The 22,568-nt window shown below is 39.9% G+C and overlaps 2 protein-coding genes across 2 annotated transcripts in view; both read left to right on the forward strand.

Moving 5' to 3' along the window:
- The first annotated feature begins 164 nt into the window (after nucleotides 1–164).
- Nucleotides 165–2,086, forward strand: LOC102656461. Its single transcript, XM_006558937.3, has 3 exons — nucleotides 165–552; nucleotides 1,333–1,415; nucleotides 1,476–2,086. Exons 1-3 carry the CDS (start codon nucleotides 422–424, stop codon nucleotides 1,613–1,615), a joined length of 354 nt encoding a protein of 117 aa, XP_006559000.1. The 5' UTR covers nucleotides 165–421; the 3' UTR covers nucleotides 1,616–2,086.
- Nucleotides 2,087–2,279: 193 nt separating this feature from the next.
- The window catches only part of LOC412840 (homeobox protein caupolican), an 89,994-nt gene continuing 69,705 nt past the window's right edge, over nucleotides 2,280–22,568 (forward strand). Inside the window, exon 1 of the mRNA XM_396292.7 lies at nucleotides 2,280–2,561. Within this exon, the coding sequence (XP_396292.3) occupies nucleotides 2,451–2,561 (111 nt within the window). The 5' untranslated portion in view covers nucleotides 2,280–2,450. The remainder of the gene's footprint in view (nucleotides 2,562–22,568) is intronic.

Here is a 22,568-nt window from a genome sequence, read left to right on the forward strand (position 1 = left end):
TACTGTAATAACGCAAAATAATTATATAATATATAATTATATATTTAATATAACTTGTATAATATATGTATCTTTTGAAATTCAAAACTTAATTTATTATATAATTGTGAATTTGATCGTGCAGTATCCCCACTCCTGACGTCATCGCAACACCATCCAATTTTTAGGCTGTCAGTCCACGCAAACACGTCGGTAATGTTGGTCTATTTCCTAACCTCGCGTGACGAATTCTTTGTTTCGTTACATTTTGTGTACGTATAACAACAGTGATGGAAAATTCGTGGAACAAATCTTCGATTACGAATCGTAAACGAATCGTAACATTCGAGGACGAATACGTACGACGTAAATTTACGCGTGTCGATTAGAAAGAAAGACGTAAACACATCGAGCCACACAATTCGCCACAATTCTTCGAGCTATGGAAGAACGAACAACGTACGGATCGTCGAGAAATCGAGGCATCCTTTGCAAGTTCGAGGTTCGCGTCGTCCCAGGGAATCCGCTATGCCGCCCACGTCGTCGCCGATTACCGGGAGGTATACGTGAAAGGTAAGGGCAGTTCGATCGAGGATAACGATCGTTTATCGGCGCCAATGAACTATCGTCCTCTTGTCGACAGATCGATTCGAGGAAATGGAGAATTGCGGTAATTGCGATAAGTAACGCGATACACGATCGCCAGAAAGAACGATTTCGCGGTGGAGAGAGATGTTAATCGCTCGTACAAAAAATTTAAAACATTCATAGATATCTGAACCATTCGAATCGACAGATCTACTTCTCGCGTCGCGAAACTGCGTCGTTTTCTAAGATGGCGTCGCGCAAAGAAAATTTCATGGTTAACCTATACAATAATGTCGAGAATGAGCATACAAAGCCACGTTATTCGAATAATCTACGGAATATCGAATAATATATCGAAAATTTTTTGTATTTAAGAAAATCGAAAAGAAAATAACAATTTTTAATATAAATCGACTGTGAAATTCCATTTCATCTAATTTATCATCGTCAATTATCCGTTACGTGATACTATTGGCATTTTAAGGTTATTTTCTAACTTTTACAAATCAATGATAGAACTAGTTACTTTTTGCATAGATACCATAATTTTTTAGTGAAATAATAACATATTGTTGCGATAATCATCGTTTATTTTAATGAAATTTTACCAAAATATTTACGATATGATTGAAATAGCATAGATAATTCATAATTTATAAATTGTCGACAAATATGAAATAGTAACGAAATAATACGAAGATTTCTCTTCTCGAATACACAAAACTTTACAATCGTTGTGCATTAATCTTCTTCGTATTTTCATAGTTTTCCACATCCCTCTTCAATTTTTACGATATCCACCCCACGTATGAAGAAAAAGGGACATCGAGGGGAAGCAAACGAGGCGGGTAAGAAAAAAAGAAAACAAGAGGCATGACGGAATATAAGTGAAATCGCAATAATTACAGGCGGCACGGATCGCAAATCCTGCAATACGGTAGTCGGTAGGCGGTATGGCCTACCAACAGGCGCATACAGGTATACGCAAGCTCTTTGTCGGACGGAGGTGGAGTACGGGTTATATTGGCGCCACCTCCTGCACGGTTAAGCGAGCGACCAGGGCAGACTTACGCCTTACGCCTCTCTCACTCTCCAACCCCACCCTCTGCCTCGCCGCGCTATCTCGCTCGATCTCCCTTTCTCTCTCCCTCTCTCCCTCCTTTCTCCACAGTTCCACAGTCCGTCGCTGCTCGTTCTCCCTCGCTGCTTTTCCCCTTCCCACCGCTCCGCTCTCTCTTCCACTCTTTCCTCTCACTCTCTCTCTCTACCTCCCTCTTTCTCTGCCCTCCCGCCCCTTCCTCGTACACGGCTCGTTCGCTCGCTCGCTCGCTCGCGCTCTGCCCTCCTCCCGTCCCTCTCTCCTCGCTGATGCTGCAACTCCGGCTCGGCTAACCCAACCTAACCCGCGGGCCAACTTCATTCCACGCCGACTGACCACCACCGACGGCCGTCGTCGTCCTCGACGCCGTCGTCGTCGTCGTCATAGAACGCGGGTCACGCGACACGCCGTGTCGACGTCGTTACCGTGTGTTCGTGCGTTCGGTTTTTTCGCGGCTCTTCTATCCTCGAACGTTTTATATATATATATATATATGTATATATATATATGTATATATATATACATATATATATATATCCCTTGGTTCACGACGTGTGAGGGGGAAAAAGAGGGAAGGCTAAGAAACGAGAGAGAGAGAGAGGGAGAGGGAGATAGATAGTGACCAAAGTGCGACGAAATATAGTTTTTCCTAGAGCGAACCGTTCAAGGGAGGAAATCGGGAGAAATCTGGGAACCAGACACCTGGCGTGCAGAGACACGGATTGATCCAGACATCCCGTTTCGACCACCCCCTTACGATTGTTGAAACGAGGTGGGACCGATCATGGACATATCGGAAGATTGTTGGGAGCACGTGGGTCTGCTTCAAGAGGTCTCCGCCGCGGAACCACCCCCGCCACCACCCGCTCCCGACTTCCTAATTCAGCAACAGGAGGTGAGCAGCCCGTTTCTTTTTCTCTTCTTTCTTTCTTTCTTCGCCTCTTGTTCGCGATCGAGCGTCGTTCGATCGATGCGAAAAAAGCGCGGGAGATTGGATATATATATGCGTTGCGTTATACGCGGTTTTTCGCAAAGTGTCGTCGGTTTTATATTCTTTTAATTTTAATGCTATAGCTATTTGCGTTATTTTTTTTTTTTTATTATTCGTCGGAAAAGTGTATGTATGTACGGTTATTAAGATAATATTACAAGGAGACATGGTATAATTATTGGTTAATTGCTCGAGATAAAGGGATAATATGTATAATTGACATTATCGTTAAAGTGACGTAAGATTTTTTAATTTTTGTACTTATCAGTCATTACTAGATTTTCTTCTTCGTTCTCTAAGTAGGATAAGAGAAAAAGAAAAAAAAATCAAGAGTAGGCTAGTTGCGGTATAGAGATAAAAGATATCGGTCGATTTTCCTTTGGAACATGGTGTTCATATTAAGTGGAACTTGTACATTTAATAAAGCTAAAGTATTTAAAGTAATTTATATGCACGTACTTGGCGCAAGTATACCACGCGTTATCGTAATAATAATAATAATAATAAGTGTGTGCCGGTTTTGTTTCGTCGGGAACAAACGTATTCCAGTAAAGCGACCGTTTCAAAAATGGTTGTCGAAATTGGTAACAACGATATCGTAAATTAATTTAATAATCGTCGCGAATATATCCAACATTGTTGGCGGTGGAATCGATATTTCATGCGAAACGGACGATTGAGATCGATAAAAAAAAAAAAAAAAAAAAAATTCTATTCTCGGGTGGGAATGTTTTGCACAACGACCACTTGGTCAACGAATTTCAATTGTAGATATGAAATCAAATCTCTGTTACCCTCTAATTGATGCATTACGAATTAAAACCGCACGCGATCATCTAGTATTATATAGCTTTTATCGCGATATTTCGATGGCATCGCTGCACTTTTCTCCCGAACAATTTCCCCAACGACATCGAATCACTTTTATCGAATTAATCGCCCGATATATATATATATATATATATATAGCTTCTCGCCAATTATTCCCAACGCGTATCGAAATCTTCAATTTCGAATTTCGAATCTCAATCCTTCTTTCTACTTGTTGTTTCTAAATGTATCTATAAAACACGCGAAATTCGCTTCTCGACAATTAGCGAAAGGACACGAGCAGGTATCGGGGAGACGTTAGAAAAAATTTATGACGTATTGTTACCGTGTGAAACTAGTCGCCTCGGTGGTGGGGGACCAACTGCCTTAACACGCATCCGCAAGAAGTGGCCGCGCATATAACGAATTAAACACCGTAATTCTCTGCCCTTCTAAAAGCATCGTGTATCCAAGCAGCAGGACGTGACAGAACTTTGAAATGGAAAGAACCGCAGCTGTCCCTCCCAGCTCGTTCTCTCGATTTCTCTGTTTGCTTAACCAGAGCGGCCGGTAATAATCGTGCTGCTCGATCAATCGGTAACGAAGAACTCGTGGATATCATTACGGCGTTCGAAGGAAGGAAGGAACGTGACGGTTGACCCGTGAGGGTCGAGATCTAAGAGCAAACGGGGGAGGGAGGGGGGGGGCGAACGGAAGGCATTCGGGCGCTCATTCCGTTTCAATTTCGGGGTAACGAGCCTCTCTCGCGGTTGAACGGTACGGATCCCGTGTATAGAGGGCGTCCGATGCCCTGTAATCATCCCTGAAATTATAGGCATTTATCCGCGGCATGAATGAACGGATAGGAAAGTTTAAGAAGATATCGGTGGCATCGAGGCGCGTCAGAGGCGCGTGCAGGGTCCCCTTTGGAGAACTCTTCGCCCCTTCTGCCAATTTCCGTAGGCACCTGCAGCTGTACAAGACTCGATCGAGAGGCCCAGATTCATGTATTCCGTTCTTCTTCTTCGTTATTTTTCCTTTTTTTTTTTAATTCTTTTTTGGGGGTACGTGTGCGTGCACATGGACGAAATTCTGGGACACGAACTATGTATCGAGGCCCGGTTAATTCTTCCTTCCCGACGGTAATAACTGCGCCAACATAAGTTGCAATCAGCTGTCCGTACGTATGGGTGTGTACATTACGCGGCACGCATATTCGCGTGTGCATTATTATGATAAACGATTATACTATATAGGGTGTCCCAATTTTTAAAGTTTGTCAATACGTTAATAACCTTATAAATAATAACGACGGTTATACGAGGCGTGCGCTTCGACAGATTTTTAATCGTAGATCGTTGAGATAAATTATCATATTATACAGGGTGTTACTTTTTAATAATTCTTCAATACGTTTTCTATAATTAACGAATCGATCAGATGGGATGGGATTCTTAATCGTAGGAACAACTTTATCCGACATCGGTGACAAGTGAAAAAGTGAAAAAAAAAAGAAATGAACACGTACGATAGATTTATAAATTAAAAATTTTACATTATAAATTGTAACGTTTAGTAGTAGTTTGGGATAACGATAATGGAAATTTTTTTTAAAAAATACACTCGCCTTTTCAGCCACTCGACGAACGGTTAAAATTCACGGTTGCTTATACGCGACGTCGAGCGTGAAAGAGAAACTGTACACCCTGTATACACGTATGGATGTACACTCGGCGCCGTGTAGAATTCTCGAGAGCCGCTGCCGTTATTATTATTAAATTGCTTCCTTAGTGCACGCGAAGAATTATAAACAACTGATATACACATCCTTGCGGCGTTGTTGCTCTTCCTCCTCCTCCTCCTGCTGCGGCTGATTTTAATACGTTTCGGAAGATTAAAACATTAAGCGCTCTTCTTTTCTCCCCGCGTTGCACAACAATTGTTATTACGAAAGGAAATAAAGGAGTTTCGATCTCGAATCGAGCGTTTGAAAAGAGGAGGGGGGATAATTACGAGCTTAATTTTAATTTACGAAATATTTTCTTTCCAATTTCCTAAATTTGATATTATTGATGGATGGATAATAAATGAAAAATTCTTCGTTGAATATTTCGCGAAAATTGAATTTTCTACGATAAAAACGGCTCGTGTTGGGATGAAAATAGTTAATTAAATTTAGGTTTATTTAGAGAGAGAAAAATTGCGTCTATAAAGACGATAATTTTATTAAATAGCATTCGAACTTAAGAGACGCAGTTTCTCGTAAGTTCGTTTAAATAAATTAAATTAGTTAAGAAAGATTCAAATTGCATTAAGGAAATAGATTCGTGAATATCACGTTGTTTCATCCATTATTTGTATCCAAAATCCGTTCGAACAAATAAATAAGATTCGAGTGATTAAAAAATATTTATGAAGATATAAAATTGTGTTCTAATAATAATCCGTTGCATCGTTCAAGGCCCGTTTAAATAAAAATAAATAAGTTAGATTAAAAAAGGGGGGGAGGAAAGAAGAAGAAGAAGAAAAGAAAGGAAGAGAAAACGCACACGAGGAAGGAATACGAAAATCGAGGATCGAACTCGTGTTCACCTATGCTCGAGTAATGAGTCCCGATATTCCCACACGGGCCCATTCTGGCCCGCCGTGGGAAACTCATACGTGAGTCGTATCCCTCCGTCTTGAGAGAGAGAGACTTGCCCGTTTTTCGACCTGGCAAGATGCAAATATTATTTCATTTCGTTTTTATATTTTTTTGAAACGATATCTTCGTCAATCGTCTTGGAAGAAATGCACAAATGGTTTGGGAAATTATTATTTATTATATAATTTCATTTTTTTTTCTTCACCGAGTAATGAGAAAAGAAATTTTTCTCCATCATAATTTTTCAATCTCTTTTTCCTGTTCTCCATTAAAAAAAAAAATCTTCTTTGATGCAAAATCGCATGGAGGAGGAGGAAGAAATACACGGTTTGGAAAATTATTATTTATTGTATAATTTCATTTTTTTTTAACATCCTTTATAAAAAAAAAAATTTCCTCCATCGTTATTTTTCAATCTCTTTTTCCTGTTCATTATTAAAAAAAAAAAAATCTTCTTTGACGCAAAATCACATGGAGGAGGAGGAAGAAATACACGGTTGGGGAAATTATTATTTATTGTATAATTTCATTTTTCTTTTTTTTTTTTTCTTCACTGAGAAAATCATTGAATGACAGTAACATCCTTTTAAAAAAAAATAAATTTTCTTCGACGCAAAATGGCATGGGAGAGGAGGAGGAAGAAATACACGGTTTGGAAAATTATTATTTATAATTTCATTTTTTTTTCTTTACCGAGTAAAAAAAAATTTCCTCCATTCTTATTTTTCAATCTCTTTTTCCTCCATTAAAAAATCTTCGACGTAAAATCGTATGATGGAGGAGGAGGAAGAAATACACGGTTTAGGAAATTATTATTTATTGTATAATTTCATTTTCATTTCTTCTTTTTTTTTTTTTTTCACTGAGAAAATCATTGAGAATGACGGTAACATCCTTCTTTAAAAAAGAAGAAAAAATTTCTTCCATCATTATTTTTCAATCTCCATTAAAAAAAAAAAAATCTTCGATTATCGCATGGAAGAGGAACAGGAAGAAATACATAGTTTGGAAAATTATTATTTATCGTATAATTTCTTTTCTTTTTTTTTTTTTCATCGAGTAATGAAAATCATTGAGAATGACGGTAACATCCTTTTTAAAAGAAAAAGAAAAAATTTCTTCCATCATTATTCTTCAATCTCTTTTTCCTGTCCTCTGTTAAAAAAAAAAATCTTCTTCGACGTAAAATTACATGGAGAAAGAAGAGGAAGAAATACATAGTTTGGGAAATTATTATTTATTATATAATTTCATTTCTTTTTTTTTCTTTTTTTTTTTCTTCACCGAATAACGAGAAAAAAATTCCTCCATTATTATTTTTCAATCTCTATTAAAAAAAAAAAATCTTCGACGCAAAATTACATGGAGAAAGAAGAGGAAGAAATACATAGTTTGGGAAATTATTATTTATTATATAATTTCATTTCTTTTTTTTCTTTTTTTTTTTTCTTCACCGAATAACGAGAAAAAAATTCCTCCATCATTATTTTTCAATCTCTTTCCTATCCTCCGTTAAAAAAAAATCTTCAACGTAAAATCGCATGGGGGAGAAGGAAGAAGAAATACATAGTTTGGGAAATTATTATTTATTATATAATTTCATTTCTTTTTTTTTTTTTCTTCACCGAGTAACGAGAAAAAAAAATTTCCTCCGTCATTATTTTTCAATCTCTTTTTCCTCTTCTCTATTAAAAAAAAAATCGCATGGGGGAGGAAGAAATATACGGTTTGGAAAATTATTATTTATCGTATACTCTTCACCGAGTAAAAAAAAAAATTCCTCCATCATTATATCCTTCAATCTCTTTTTCTTGTCCTCCGTTAAAAAAAAAAAAATCGCATGGAGGGGGGAGGAAAAATTCATCCGTGACTCTTTAATCGGAGGGGTAGGCACCGAAAAAACGACGCTTATTCGTCGCGAGGAGGGGGAGGGAAGGAATAAAAGGCGCAGAGCACGTAGCAACTTCGTGAGAGAACTCGGCCGATTCGTACGATAACGACGGCGTACGAGCTGCTTCCGAATTGCTTCCTTTGCCGCGGTGCACGTCGCCGTGAAAATTGAAATGAGAAGTGGAACGAGGCCTGGCCTCCGTCGCGATTCGCACGTCCGTGGAATTCCACGGACGATCCCAAGACGGGTCGCAGGAACGCCCTCTGTTCCGATGCAAAGATATTCTGTTCTTCGCCGAATCGGAATGCGACGCGCGCCAATCCATCGTGTCCACCAATTGCCGGGAAAATGAAGCCTTCCCAGAGATTCGATAATTGGGATATTATCCTGCCGTGAAAAAAAATTAATTCCTCGCGAAGAGAACGTGTTTTAAATTTCGTTACTTTATATATCGATCGTATTTTTACGAATTAGCCGTGACTTTATCATCGGGAAATTTGTTTATTGCACACGACACTTAAAAATACCACGGTTAATATTCGAAACATATTTTACGTAAATGGGCCCGGTCGTGTAATGAACGAGTTCATTTGTCATTTTAACAAATAAAATAAGAAAGGAAAAAAAAAGTAAAGTTTCATACGCGTGGAAATCCGTAGCTCTTATCTAAGATACACCTTTCTCTCGACAATTATTTTTCCCTTAATGCCGCCCCTAAATATCCCCGAGATCGCTTTATGCCAGTCCTCCCCAGTTAGAAGTCGGGGCACCGTCGGACGATACGAGTCCAGATTCGAGCGTAAACCGACGAACAAGATTCCCGATGAAATTTATTAGCTAGCCGTAAATTATGGCGCGGTACACCTGTGCTTTACCACGTTCGGGACTTGTCTCGGGCCCCGATCTTCACTTCACGAAGCGTCCCTTTACAGGGCCCGGGACGCTTGCACTTCCGGCCGAGACACGGAACCCTTTTTTTGATATCGAAGGTGCTCTCGAATCCTCTCGCTGTGCTTCGAATAGCTTTCGAAAAAAAGGCGGTTTCGTTATCCGGATAATCTTGACGTTGCTCCGTTAAGGATACCGTAGTAACACTTTTACCACTTTAATCCAAACGCCAGCTGCTCCTCTTCCCTTTTAATTCCTCCGGGTCCGGATCCGATCGCTTTGTATTAATTAGGCTTGATTAAACCATCTACCCAGATACGAAAATTTTCGTGAAATTTCGAATCATATTTGTCGAACTATTTCTTGGATTTTTACAAGGGAAGATTAGTTAGTTTCGAAAAAATCAAGTTGTTGGAAATTGTAGTACGTATCTTCTTGTCAATTGAAATGTTATTCAATTATTGGAAAGGTTCAAAACGTGTAAAATTTTTCGATACATCGTTCGAAAGCTTTAGAGACGAATTCGTGTAACGTTTTTTTTTATTACGGTTACCCAGTCTCTACGAGCGTTATAATGAGATATATTATATGGTTATAATGAGAGATATTATACGAGAGGTATACGATTCCCTAAAGACGGTGCTGCCATCATTTGCCAATTTCGAAGGTCGTTCGAAGCGACAGATAATACCTGTCTCGTTTATAAACCGACAGTCTCGCTAACTGACCTATTTCGAGGATTCCTTGGAGTGTAATGTCTCAAGCTATTGTCTGTTCAAGCTGAATGGACGACAGGGTAATGGCGGGCTTTACGATTTAGAGATTTAATATTCGCGCGGTAAGTGGCCGCCGCGGCTTGTGGGCCGCTTTACAACGCGTCCGGGCCAGATTTACCCGTTTACGGTCCAATTTACTGTCGCGGTTAAAACCGTGCCGCGTGAATCACGTGGAAAGAATCGTCCATGTTCACGCGAAAACCGGCATAAATCCCTTTCCAGTATTTATTCGTTACTGCCTTCCTTCGAATATTTTGTCATTGTCTTTCTACACTCCTTTTTAACGCGAATAAATTGACTTAAAGACGAGAATTTATTTCTAATATCGTGACAATCGTAAAAAAGTTAGAAAAATAACAAAGGAAATTTATTTATGTATCTCGGTGTATTCCGTGTTAAATTATTCGTTTTACCGAGTCCAAGGACGATTTCGCCCGAATATGATCGACGACTCCCGAACATAGCCGATGATTCCCGAACGTATAACCACGAGAAGTACGTATAACAAAATACCGTGTATATCGGTTTCACGGATAGAAAAATGCCTCGCCCAAGAAAATAACCCGCACGAATGCGCATAATTACAATCGCCCCGATGAAATATGAACGCAGTTAATCAAAACGCTTTTATTCGAGCGCGTTTCTCTTCGGTGAGGGGAAAAAAGAGAGGAAGGGGAAACATTACACGCTACACACCTTTGGCATCAATCTTCTCGAAATCGGGCTGGAATTATCGGGCATCGCGCGAGATGCATGAAACGATACGATACATCGCTCTCTCTCTCTCTCTCTCTCTCTCTCTCTCTCTCTCTCTCCTACTCTCTTGATACTACTAAATTTCGTACCGGCTCGATACCATCTTCCCACAATCTAAGGCGTCCCACGCAGAGAGCTCCCATGGCGCTTCGAAGAGGGGAAAGATGTCGCTAGACGGGACGTTCCATCGGGCGTTCCGCTCGATGATATCTCCTTTTCCCGAACGCTCGTTGCGACTGTTCACACGGCGTGCAAGTAACACACCCCGATATTCCGCGATCCTCCTCGAGCCAGGATACGCACTTGTCGTTGAGCCACTTGTCGCCCTTCCTGCTTCCACAGGCTCCGGTTTCACCCTCCGATAGTCGTGCGTTACTAGCATCGGGGCGTTGAATGGAGGCTTTCTTCGACTGAAAACACGCGACACGTGCATCGACCGGACACGTGCGTCCACCTCCGGTTCCATGCTCGCCGGAACCCCGTGGTTATGGTCTTATGACCATATTCTCACTATTGCTGTTCGAGGGCTTACCGCTACAATAACACGGCCTCTCTCCCTGCCTACGGAACTTTACATCTTCCGTTTCCATTATCGAAAGCCGTGGATCCCGTAATTGAATTTAATAAAAAATTATTTTTTCTTTTTCCAAGTCTATTATTCTTAAGTCTCTTATCTTTTTAAGCCTCGATCTCATTTGATACTCTGACGTCGGCACCGCGGATTTTTATTAGTTCTAACGAGATAAGCCAATTTGTACGAGCACAAATATATCTATATATAGTCACGCGCATGTTTATAATTAAATGAACTCGTGAGCGGAGAAGCTTATACCACCCTTTTGCCAATATATCAGCAACGTATATCTATATATATACACGTATCTTTCTTTCCTTCTTTTTCCATAATTTATTCCTACTAAAATATCTCTCAAAGATTTCTTTCCAAAGTCTTTTCCCACGTTACGAACAGACCCTCGCTCGAAGGTTGCAGGAAAATTGGCTGGCTCTATTCGTCCCGTTGCTTCGAAACAGAGGTTGAACCGCAAACTGTTGCGTTCGAAAATAGCCGCGTGTCGCTTAATAAAGGAAGGAGGGGGCAGTGTAGAGCGTGTGCGTGTGATAAAGCCAGTCCCTCTCCCCCTCGCCTCTCTTCTAGGCGCGCGTTGACGCGCGTCGAGATAAATCCACCCTCTCGTGGAGCGTGCTGCGGCCGGGGAGGGTCGTTCAATTAGAGAGAAAGCGGCCGGGGCCCCCCCTTTTCTTCGCCGTTTACGGCCAAGGGTCGAAAAACTTTTTCAAGGAACGGGACGGGGAGAAAAAAGCGGGGAAGGGCTGAGAGTGCAGTTTCTCTCGGGGGAGGGGGTGGAAGTCAAAGGGACGAGACACGAGATGAGGAGGGGGGGGAGGAGGAAGCTCGGTTGGAAAATGGAGAGTGTGCGCGTGATACACGAGTGGCCGCAACGACACAGAAAAGATTTTTACCGCTCGCGGGAGAGATTGAGCGATGTCGCGTCACGACTCCCCCCCTCGCTCGCTCTCTCTCTCTCTCTCTCTCGCTCTCGGTCTCGCTCTTTCTCTCTCGCTCTCGGTCTCGCTCTTACTCGCTCGCTCTCGGTCTCGCTCTCGGTCTCGCTCTCGGTCTCGCTCTCGGTCTCGCTCTTTTTCTCTCGCTCTCGGTCTCGCTCTTACTCGCTCGTTCTCGGTCTCGCTCTCGGTCTCGGTCTCGGTCTCGCTCTTACTCGCTCGCTCTCGGTCTCGCTCTCGGTCTCGCTCTTACTCGCTCGCTCTCGGTCTCGGTCTCGCTCGCTCTCGCTCGCTCGCGCTACTTTTCTAGGAGGCTCGAAGAGTCGCAGAGTAGCACGAGTGCCATAATCATCCCTCCATTTCTCGATTGGCGGCCGCTTTACAGCGTGGTTTTTCCCGGTACAAAGGCATCGTAGTTCTCGAGGACTCCACTGTCGCCTCTTTCTTTCTTTTTTTTTTTAGCAACAAGTGGTCGACCTGCACTCCTTTGCTCCTAGCTTGCACAGGTTCGATTATCTGTGATATTAAAATATTTCGAACGAGCGAATTTTTAGATTATAGTGATTCGGAAAAAAAAAATTAAGTACGTATAATCGATTTTTCAATGATGGCAATTTTAGAGGCACAATTCCTCGGAATAGAGCATTGCTCCAATGTATTCTCGCCAATGTATTCCCGTTTCCTGAACTAAAGCCAAAGCCATACCTGTAAAACTCTTTATGATTTCTACAGGCTTCCCCGATCGGAACGCTCTAACTCTCTCTATCTCTCTATATATATATATCGATTTTCAGTGACGAAGAAAGAGAAAGAAAGAAAGAGAAAGAATAGGTATAGAGCAATTTGGAAACGCTCGACATGACAGAGGAGGTGTACCAATGAGAGTTTCCCGCTTATTCAGCAATGATTCAATTCCGACGCGCTTTTTACCGCCCAAAAGCGGTAAGCTTTCGATGGGTGGTTACCGAGCCGACCGAAAAAGGGGGAGGATTGAAGAGGGGTTGGAAACAGATTGGCCACCCTCCTCTCGACCTCTTGAGTCGTCGTTTCCTTTCGATTCGACTTTCTTCTTTCTTGGTGAAACGCAACCCTCGATATATGAAACACCACCTGTCCGGATCCTTTTCACTTCTTGCGCGTTTACACGCGTCGAGCGGCTTTATCGAGCGCCATCTACTTAACGTAATTTTTATGCATATAAAGGATGAAGAGGAGGGAGGAGGAGGTTCATTGATGGAACTGGAACGGGTCGGAAGGCTGTTTGCGAAGCCTTATTTGTCCTTTGTGTGGATGGACTGTGTCGGTGGTTGAATATAATTGAGAGAGAGAGAGAGGGTTTAATTGGCCGCCATTATTGAATAATCTTCCTTTAAAATAATATTTTATTCCACAGTTAGAGTATATTCGAGTTTAATTGAACGGCATTATAGATATATTTATATATTATAAAATATATTTGAAACCGTCTGGTTTGCACGTGTGTGTTTAATTAACCGCCATTATCGAGCAACCATCTTCCCTGATATTTTTAAATACAGGACCAGTAATATATTCGTGGAACAACTCTTTCGAAGGTTGTCGATTTTTAAAAACAAAACGGAAAAATTGATGTACGAAAAATTTCCTCCGAGACTTGTTTATTGAGCAATTGAAGTTTACGTTAGACGAAGGGAGATGGAAAGATAAAGAGAGAGGGAGAGACTCTCTGTCTCGATCTTTGGAATCGATCCTCGAAGATATACCACGAATATATTAATACGCAATTGTATTTAATTTAATTTTATATATCCTGTTTACACGGCTAACTTATTACGCACATATATTTGCATTATAAATATTTTTATATATATTTATTTATTTAACGTACGTGACAGGATAATTTAGAATACGCGGGTTAATTAGGTTAGTCGACGCTAGATGGCTTCATAGAGCAATGTTGTATATACGATAGATATACGGAGAATGTGATTACAATTGCGTCAGTCATTGTTTCGTCACTTTTATCGCGCATTTTACCATTTTTAACGCGAACGACAAATTGAAACGGTGCAACGATTTGAAATTGTTATTGGTGAAATCGGTGAATTCTTCGAACGAGACGCGATACATAAATTAACGCAACGACAAACGGTCGTAGATAAATTTTTGTTGGCAACGAGAAATATTTTTCCCTATTCATTTTTTTTCTCGAGGAGAATGATTTATTTCCCGCTCGTCCAAAATTTGTAATACGTAAATACGTAAATTCTTGAGAGTCGAAGAAAAAATTGGGTTAGAAATCTCGTTATCTCGAAAAAATGTTCTCCTCTTAATTACACACATATGATAATGAAATTATCATAAATATTGAATGTTGAAACAAGAGAAAAATGATAAAAGGGTCGGGTTAGGTTATCAAAGCTTGACATTCAATTTACCAAAGAAAAGCTTCACAATCTCCCTACCGGAAGAAACGTTTCGATGCGTTGTAAACGACGATTGTAAAACCGTTCTTCCGCTCGACTTTCTTTCGAGTCGAGCGTGCGCGATTTCCACATCCACGGATCCTTCTTTAAAAAGAGGAGAATCGCGCTCGAATCTCCTTCCCCCACTCTGCCAAAGTATCGTTGCGCCGAAAACGACCTCGGGCGGAACACGCGCGTACCAATAGAGAGCCGAGCGATCGCGAGCAAGGTGAATCGTGTTTGCAAACAAGACGGAAAGAAGAGCGCGCGACGTTGTCAATTCCTTCTAAAAACTCGAAGCTCGCGTTAAAACGCCTTCCTCGCGTACAAGGATGAAGGTATCTTCGAGATTCGATCCTTGTTGTTCTTTGTCGGCGAAAAAGCGCCCTTTCTTGAGAAACTGTAATGACGGGATCGAAACACCGGGCCCCGTTAATGCTTCGAGACCAAAGTGTATCGGCAGCCTCGCGGTATAAATCAACAGATATTCGCCCGAAGGCGTGCCCCATTCGCGAGGATATAAGAAATTTCTTATCTCTTTCCTCGGAATCGTAATACGTGTCGATTGTTAGAAAATACTCGAGTAATTTTTTCGTGCAAAAGTGAATCGAAAAGAGACGAGGTTTTCGAATAAGTAATGATAAAATAATAGTCTTTATGATATAATTATATTCGCTTGTTTTAACCAATAATTTATACGATTATATATTATAAATAAAATTTATCTGTAACCGATCACGTTCTGCTTCCTAATTCCGTTAACTGGTTATCCTGCGAAATATTATACACATACGTGTCGTGTCTCCGAGCAACGTTCATCCGTCAATCGAGAATATCTTACCGCAGGGATCGCACCTGCGCGAGGAATCACGCGACCATGTCGATAATGAGAAGGTTTCAAAGATCTAACTTTGGCAAAGACAGCTTAGGATTTTGTCCTCAAGGAACGGATCTTTCTTCGATGGCAATAACGATTCGATCGATATATGATTTTCACGATAGCCAGGCAAAGTACACTGCGATTCAAAAGTATTAACTTTTAGAAAGAAATTTTTAACAGATGGAATATAAATCAAAAATATGTTTGTAATAATTAAATCGTAAAATACATTTAATAGTCAGATTTTCTCTAGAATATCAATTGTATAGCAAAAGATTTCGATATATTTATCGCGGAATTAAATATACGTACATGTACTTTTGTAGGGCAGTTTACATACCTGCTCATCGCTAGCAAAAAAAAAGAGTGCAAAGAGAGAGTTGGAACGATCGATTACGAATGGTGGTGCACGAAAATCAAAGGGTGTTCGGAACTAGCTACGTTTCTCGATTGACGTGACGTAATAGGATGGTACGGTGTAACAACTAAAGCATCGGTCCCACTCGGTCAGTCGCATATTAATAGCTGGGACCGTGTAGCCAGGAGCCGGGCAGCTGCCGGCTCGTTTGCAGCACGCGATACTCGCGCTCTCACCTGTAACGTATATCTCGACCTTTCTCTGTCTTCTGTCTCCGTCCTCTTTCCTCGGCTGGCCGCTGCGCTGGTCCGTTTCATCGTTGCCTCACCCCTCGCTCCTTTCACTGGTCCGTGCTCGTCGTATCTATCTCTGCAAGGAGCACTCGAAATTATTATTCCCGTTCGCCTGCTAAAGGGCCCCGTATCTCGCTCGCTTAATGTGTACAGGGTGTTTCGATATTCGAGTACCGAGCGCCTCTCTTCGTTTATCTTCGTATCTTTCCGTGCGGACGATTTCTCGCCGGGAATATATATGCGTACGCATAGGTGGGACGGCGCATGCGCTGTTCGATGATTTTGCCGTGAAATAAGCGGTGGTGTGTCAATGAAATACGCTCGCGGTTATTGCTTCACTTTTATCGCCGGTTAATTATATATCCACCGTGTTATCTCCCAGGGCGTGAATTCATAAGGAATAAGAAGAGCTTATCTGGAATCGGGCATCTGGACGCTACGAGGATTCTCTGTAAATAAAGATTATGTTATTTGTTACTTAACCTGCATCGAGTGTTACGTTAGTGAGGACGTATCGAATTGGATTTCCAGTCATCTGCCATCCAAATATACTAACCGACTATACTTTGCTACGAAATGTTTGTTAATATTTATACAAACTCTTACACGTATAATACATTTATTTAAGTATACAATTTAAGAATATGCGGGTAAGTTGATATAATTATGGGATCTTTTATATATAAAATTATTTAAATAATAAAAGAATGAAAGATAAATTTTTCGCGTTGAATGAATTTGATGCAACACATGGCAGAATTTTGGAACAATTCATTCTCGCTTCTTCTTTCTCTTTCATCGTTCTCTTTTCTTTTCGCGAGACCGGCCAAGCTGCTGGTCTTCGAGGTCTCGCATAAGCGCGTCGTAGCGATTTCGATCACGCACTACGTCGAGCCCGCCTCTAGTGATCGATGATCGTCGCGAACCAACTCTGGGAATGTTTCGAGCTCTATCCTATTGACAAAGAATATCGACGGCCGGTTGCGAAATCGAGCGTTGTGCGCTTCTCGGCAATCTAGGCACGATCGAGCTTAAACGATTGATAAAAGCTGCTGGTGCGATCCATCATGATGCTCGACTCGTCGCGAGACTGGATCGCGCTATAGAAAAAAAAAAAAAAGGGAGGATGGGTTATCCTCGACCCGGAGATAATTTGTATTGCTTTTCTCGATCGATCCCTCGTAGTTGTCGTATATATAATTATTCCTCTCCCTGATAAATTAATATTGCTTAATGCTCGCTGCTGGCGATGCTTCTTTTAGATTATTCATCTAAGAGCAGTTTAACAAGCTGAATGATGGGACGGTGAATAATGAATAAACAAATTTTAAGGGATCTTGAGCTACTTATATCATTGCATTACGCGTTTTAAGAAAATTTTTAAAATTCTTCCAGTCGATCGATAATTCAAATCCAAAATTCTTCGTTCTATCGCGCTAGAGATTAATAATGCTAAAGCGAAATGGTGAAAAGGGAGGCTCGATCCTCGACAAAAGGACTCGAATCGTTTCTTCCCCTTCTCTCTCTCGATTCTTCACGGTGACCCGATATCGGCTTACGTATACGCGTGTACCGAACATAATGCCTGCCCCGGCTACGTCGTCGCGATAAATAATCGTAAACGCATGTTAACCGCCCGCCTTGGATATTTGTTAACAGGTTAGAGTAGGCGGCTCGTGTGTACTCTCGTTCCGTCGTTACACGTACGTTTATACGCGCATAAAACGTGCTCGGTTATGGTCGGCTCCTTCGTACGCTCCTTCTCCGACCCCCTTCGTCCCCCCGCGAGGATCCCGGACCCCTTCTTTTCATCCCTGTTTTCATCCTTGCTAAATGATACTTTTTTTTTTTAAAAAACGATTAATCGAAATTTTTTTAATTTTACAATTTCTTTCGAAATTTTACTTTTTGAGATTTATTCTTCTAATTTTAAAAATATTTAAAACAGTTTCTAAATTTTTTTATAGACAAAATGCGACTCAACATTTAATAACTTAATATATTAATTACTTTTTTATAACAGGGTATCTAATCCTTTTTAATGACAAAAAAAATTATTTATTAATTTAATTATTAGAAAAAATTAATTTATAAATCAAGTTTAACCGCTACAGCTGGCACTTATATTTATCTTTACTAAAATTAATTTCCGAATTTCATTTGTTGTTTCTTAGAACAGTTTCTAAATTTTTTTATAGACAAAATGCGACTCAACATTTAATATATTAATTACTTTTTTATAACAGGGTATCTAATCCTTTTTAATGACAAAAAAAATTATTTATTAATTTAATTATTAGAAAAAATTAATTTATAAATCAAGTTTAACCGCTACAGCTGGCACTTATATTTATCTTTACTAAAATTAATTTCCGAATTTCATTTGTTGTTTCTTAGAACAGTTTCTAAATTTTTTTATAGACAAAATGCGACTCAACATTCAATAACTTAATATATTAATTACTTTTTTATAACAGGGTATCTAATCCTTTTTAATGACAAAAAAAATTATTTATTAATTTAATTATTAGAAAAAATTAATTTATAAATCAAGTTTAACCGCTACAGCTGGCACTTATATTTATCTTTACTAAAATTAATTTCCGAATTTCATTTGTTGTTTCTTAGAACAGTTTCTAAATTTTTTTATAGACAAAATGCGACTCAACATTCAATAACTTAATATATTAATTACTTTTTTATAACAGGGTATCTAATCCTTTTTAATGACAAAAAAAATTATTTATTAATTTAATTATCAGAAAAAATTAATTTATAAATCAAGTTTAAAATTAATTTCCGAATTTCATTTATTGTTTCAGAATTCTCTGTTAATTATAATTTTACTTCAATTTTTAATAATTTTTGTCGGTTGCGACTCGGTCGTGGAAAAATTATTTATTTTATTTTGTGTACGTTACTAAAGAATTTTTTTACTTCAACGAATGGAATATATACGGCTTCGAGTATACATTTGATCGTTAATTCGATAAACGAGGGAGGGAAATGGTTGGATCGGGATGGATCCTTTTGTTCGTGGAAAATTTTTCTGAAACCGTGTGTACAACCGGTGATATGAATATGTAGCAGACATGTATGTTCCACTCTGGGAAAACTAGTTTCGAGGGCTGGTTCGAAGCGAGATTTTCATCCCGCTACTTTTTCCCCGTACACGAGCTTTTTCGTTTATCATTTGTGCTTTAACTTTTTTCCACGAAACGGAGTTATTAGACGGTGTATCCCGGATGTAACTGTGAAACGCCGAGATTCGGACATGGTTTGACGCACAGATGGATATTCGTGTTATGGATGCAAAAATGGGATCGCAACACAAATATTCTATTTCGTTCCACTAAAAACTTGGAACGAAGATTCTTATAAATTTAAAATGAGAAAGAAAGAATTCTTATCGAAGAAATCTCACGACACGATTTTTGAAAGCGAAATTTATTTCAATATCCTTCCAAATTTCTAAAAAAAAGATCGAAGAAAATACGTAATTATTTTTAAGATAAAAATAATATACGATTTTTATTCGAGCACATATATTAATCACCGATAAGAGGAGCTCGTAAAAATGATCTTGAAACGATTTCCGGTCGTAGCGCGCGAGTCTTAACCTCGTCGACCTCGAGGAGGAATTTGGAAAAAATGGGCGTACAACGAGTGATAAATTTCCACGGGGGAAATTTCATCCATTCCTCACCTATATATTACGCAAAATGTCCTCTAAATCGTCGAGCAGAGGACGAAGGCTCGCAATAATAATAAGCGGACGCGCAACAACAACACACCGTTGTTGTAGGACGTTCCGTAGCGGTCGTTTGAAGAAAATGTAAACACGGCGACTTATTTTCGCGCACGGATAATCTATTCGCCGCGGATATTACAAGGAAAGGATTTTAAAAGAATTCCGGGAAACGAGCAACGTCGAAATTTCGTTTCTTCCACCGTTACCGCTTAATAGAACTTGAATAATTTAAACACTCGTGTTTATCGCGGATACAAGTGGTAAGTGGTCAAGTGTGGTCAGCCTTATACTATATACTATATATATATATATATGTGTGAAAATCGTCCAAGTTTTAGAAGTCGCGGTGGTATAATACGTAACGATCGGGCACAGGAACTAATTAACTTCTTTACAAGGAACGACCATTACGATCAAGTGCGTTGGAACACGATTCTCGAGTGGAAGGAAATCGTGGCGATGTCGCTTGTGTCGGCTACCGGTCGTGGAATCGCTCAACCATCTCGAGAATTTCCTGATCAATGTTTATCCGACGGAAGTGACGTCAATGGACACTCGACGAATCGACATAATCCATTCTTCTCGTGTAATGTTCCTCGAAAAGTGAAATTTTCATTCTCTCCGAAATATCTAATTAATTGCATGCGGTTTTACAGAAAACGTAATTAAAATCGTTCGAAACTTTTACTTCCGTAGCGTAAATATAGATAGAAAATTTTCTAATTTAATGGATGATAAAAAAAAAAAAAAAAAATTAAGTTTTGAAGGTCAGAAGTGAAAATTCAATGAATCTCCATAATCCTACGGTAGGATCGAATGCGAGGGATTTTTTTCACGCCGCGAGTTTAAGTTACTTATTCAGGTGCACCGAGTAATATTTCACCGGTCCGCGTAACGTCCGCGTTATTAATCGTGGCAACATTAATAATCAGCCACGCAGGCGATAACTTAGGTTAAGCAGGGAGTTACGGTCCCCTGCCACCAGCCAGTCCTTCGTTTCCGCGTACATATCCGCCGATCGTTTTCGCGGACGATATCGTGTATAGAATATCCTATAATTCATGGTATAAATAGGGTCAGGAAGGCTGCACAGCATGAAAATATGATGGAAATGAAGAAATTATGTTTGGAAGTAATGATAAAGCTTTTCCGGAAACGTTTAAAAATGAACGGTTGCATTTAATTAATTAAATCGATACGATATGGATAAATCAATATTGAAAATTATTTAAAAATCGAGTTTTAATAATCTATAATCTTTGTTGCATTTTTTTCTTTTTTTAGAATCCATTCAATTTTCTTATTTTCTTCGTTTTCTTAACAATGGCGACGTTATGTATGCAACAACGATTTCGAGCGAAATACGGTTGGCCGCGAATCGTCGAGCGTACCGCGCCGTCGGTCCGCGTTTCAAAACACGCATATATAAGTACTTCTATGCGTGTCGTTTCGTGTAGCTTCGTAACGCACACGATGCACCATGGCGGTATCGTTGGTCGCTCGAGTAGGCGCTACTTGTCCGGTAATTTCACCTGGATCTGCATATTTTAGCACGAAAACTTCCGTCGATCATTATCCTCGCGGCGACGCCGCGGTTCCGTATTCTCGCTTCCACCTCGTGTAGCGCACGCTCGTTGCGAGCCACGCGAGCCTTTCGTGCCTCGATCCATGGAAAATCTTTTAACCTAAAAGAGGCCCTCCCCTCGTTTAAACAATTTCGAATTTTGTTCTAAAAAAAGGAAGGTGTGCAGGAAGCGCTCGAATACCGGAATTTTTTTAATTCGTCGTTCCACGTTCTTATTCCGCGTCTTCTTCGAAAGGTGAAATCGAGAAGAGATCGAAATCGATAGCGAACCACACGACTGATGGATTCGAAAGCCACCATAAAGCGTAAACTATTTATTCTTTGTTATAAACCTTATTATTACAGCTCGAAACCGATCGCAACAGTAACATAGTTGCTAGGGATAGGCTAACGTTACGAAAAGTGAAATTCGAGCCGAGAAATATTTTATCTTTGCGGTCGACGACGGTTAGAAAATGACGACAAAAAAAGGACGAAGAAAGGGCGAGCGTTTAGGATCTAATGTTTACGTGTGAAATTATCCGCTTCACCGAGTCCGAGCTCCGATTCTTCCCGAATATACTCGATGATACCCGAACATATATATATATATATATATCCTTGAAAAATGCTCGAATATATCGCGTCGTAATTCGATGAGTGTTGTTTCTGCAAAAATACCGAGGCGCAAACAGAGCACGGAACGAAAATGACGCGGGATTGCATGATACGGTACGATTGTCGAATTAGTTTCGAAATTATCTGTTGATGATGGAGAGATATTTTCTGGATGGAGAGAAAATATCGGCTCGCTTTATCTGCACGCACTACTCTCTCTCGTCGCCCCTATACGTGGCCTTCCAGCCTGTTTACAACGCGCTAAGACGCGGGTCACCGTTGTAAGAACACTAGGCTTAATTGTAATAACTATAATTAGCACCACTTATACGGCCGATAAAGAACTCAAATATCGAAGAGGAAGAGAATAAATTCTAGGCTGCGTGCACTTTTTCTTCATTTTTTCCTTGCCATCTACACAACATTCTTCGACACGGTTGATTACGCTTACTACAGAGCTCTCAAGCCCTGAAAAATAAATTAATTTTAATTTCCCATACGAATAAGCTGATAACTGACTTAACACGAGTACATATATACTACGCCTAGCTTTTATTTCCCCCTTTTCTTTCTATTTTTAAATCTCTAAATGTCTAAAATCCGCACGCCTAACACCATGAAATAAAAATATTTGACTCGAGGTTATTAATAACTCGACGTTTTAACGCTAATTCCGTATTGCATTAGAGGCCATAGAACGCTGTTAACCTTCGT

Source organism: Apis mellifera, linkage group LG11 (genome assembly GCF_003254395.2).
Source record: "Apis mellifera strain DH4 linkage group LG11, Amel_HAv3.1, whole genome shotgun sequence".
Taxonomy (NCBI): domain Eukaryota; kingdom Metazoa; phylum Arthropoda; class Insecta; order Hymenoptera; family Apidae; genus Apis; species Apis mellifera.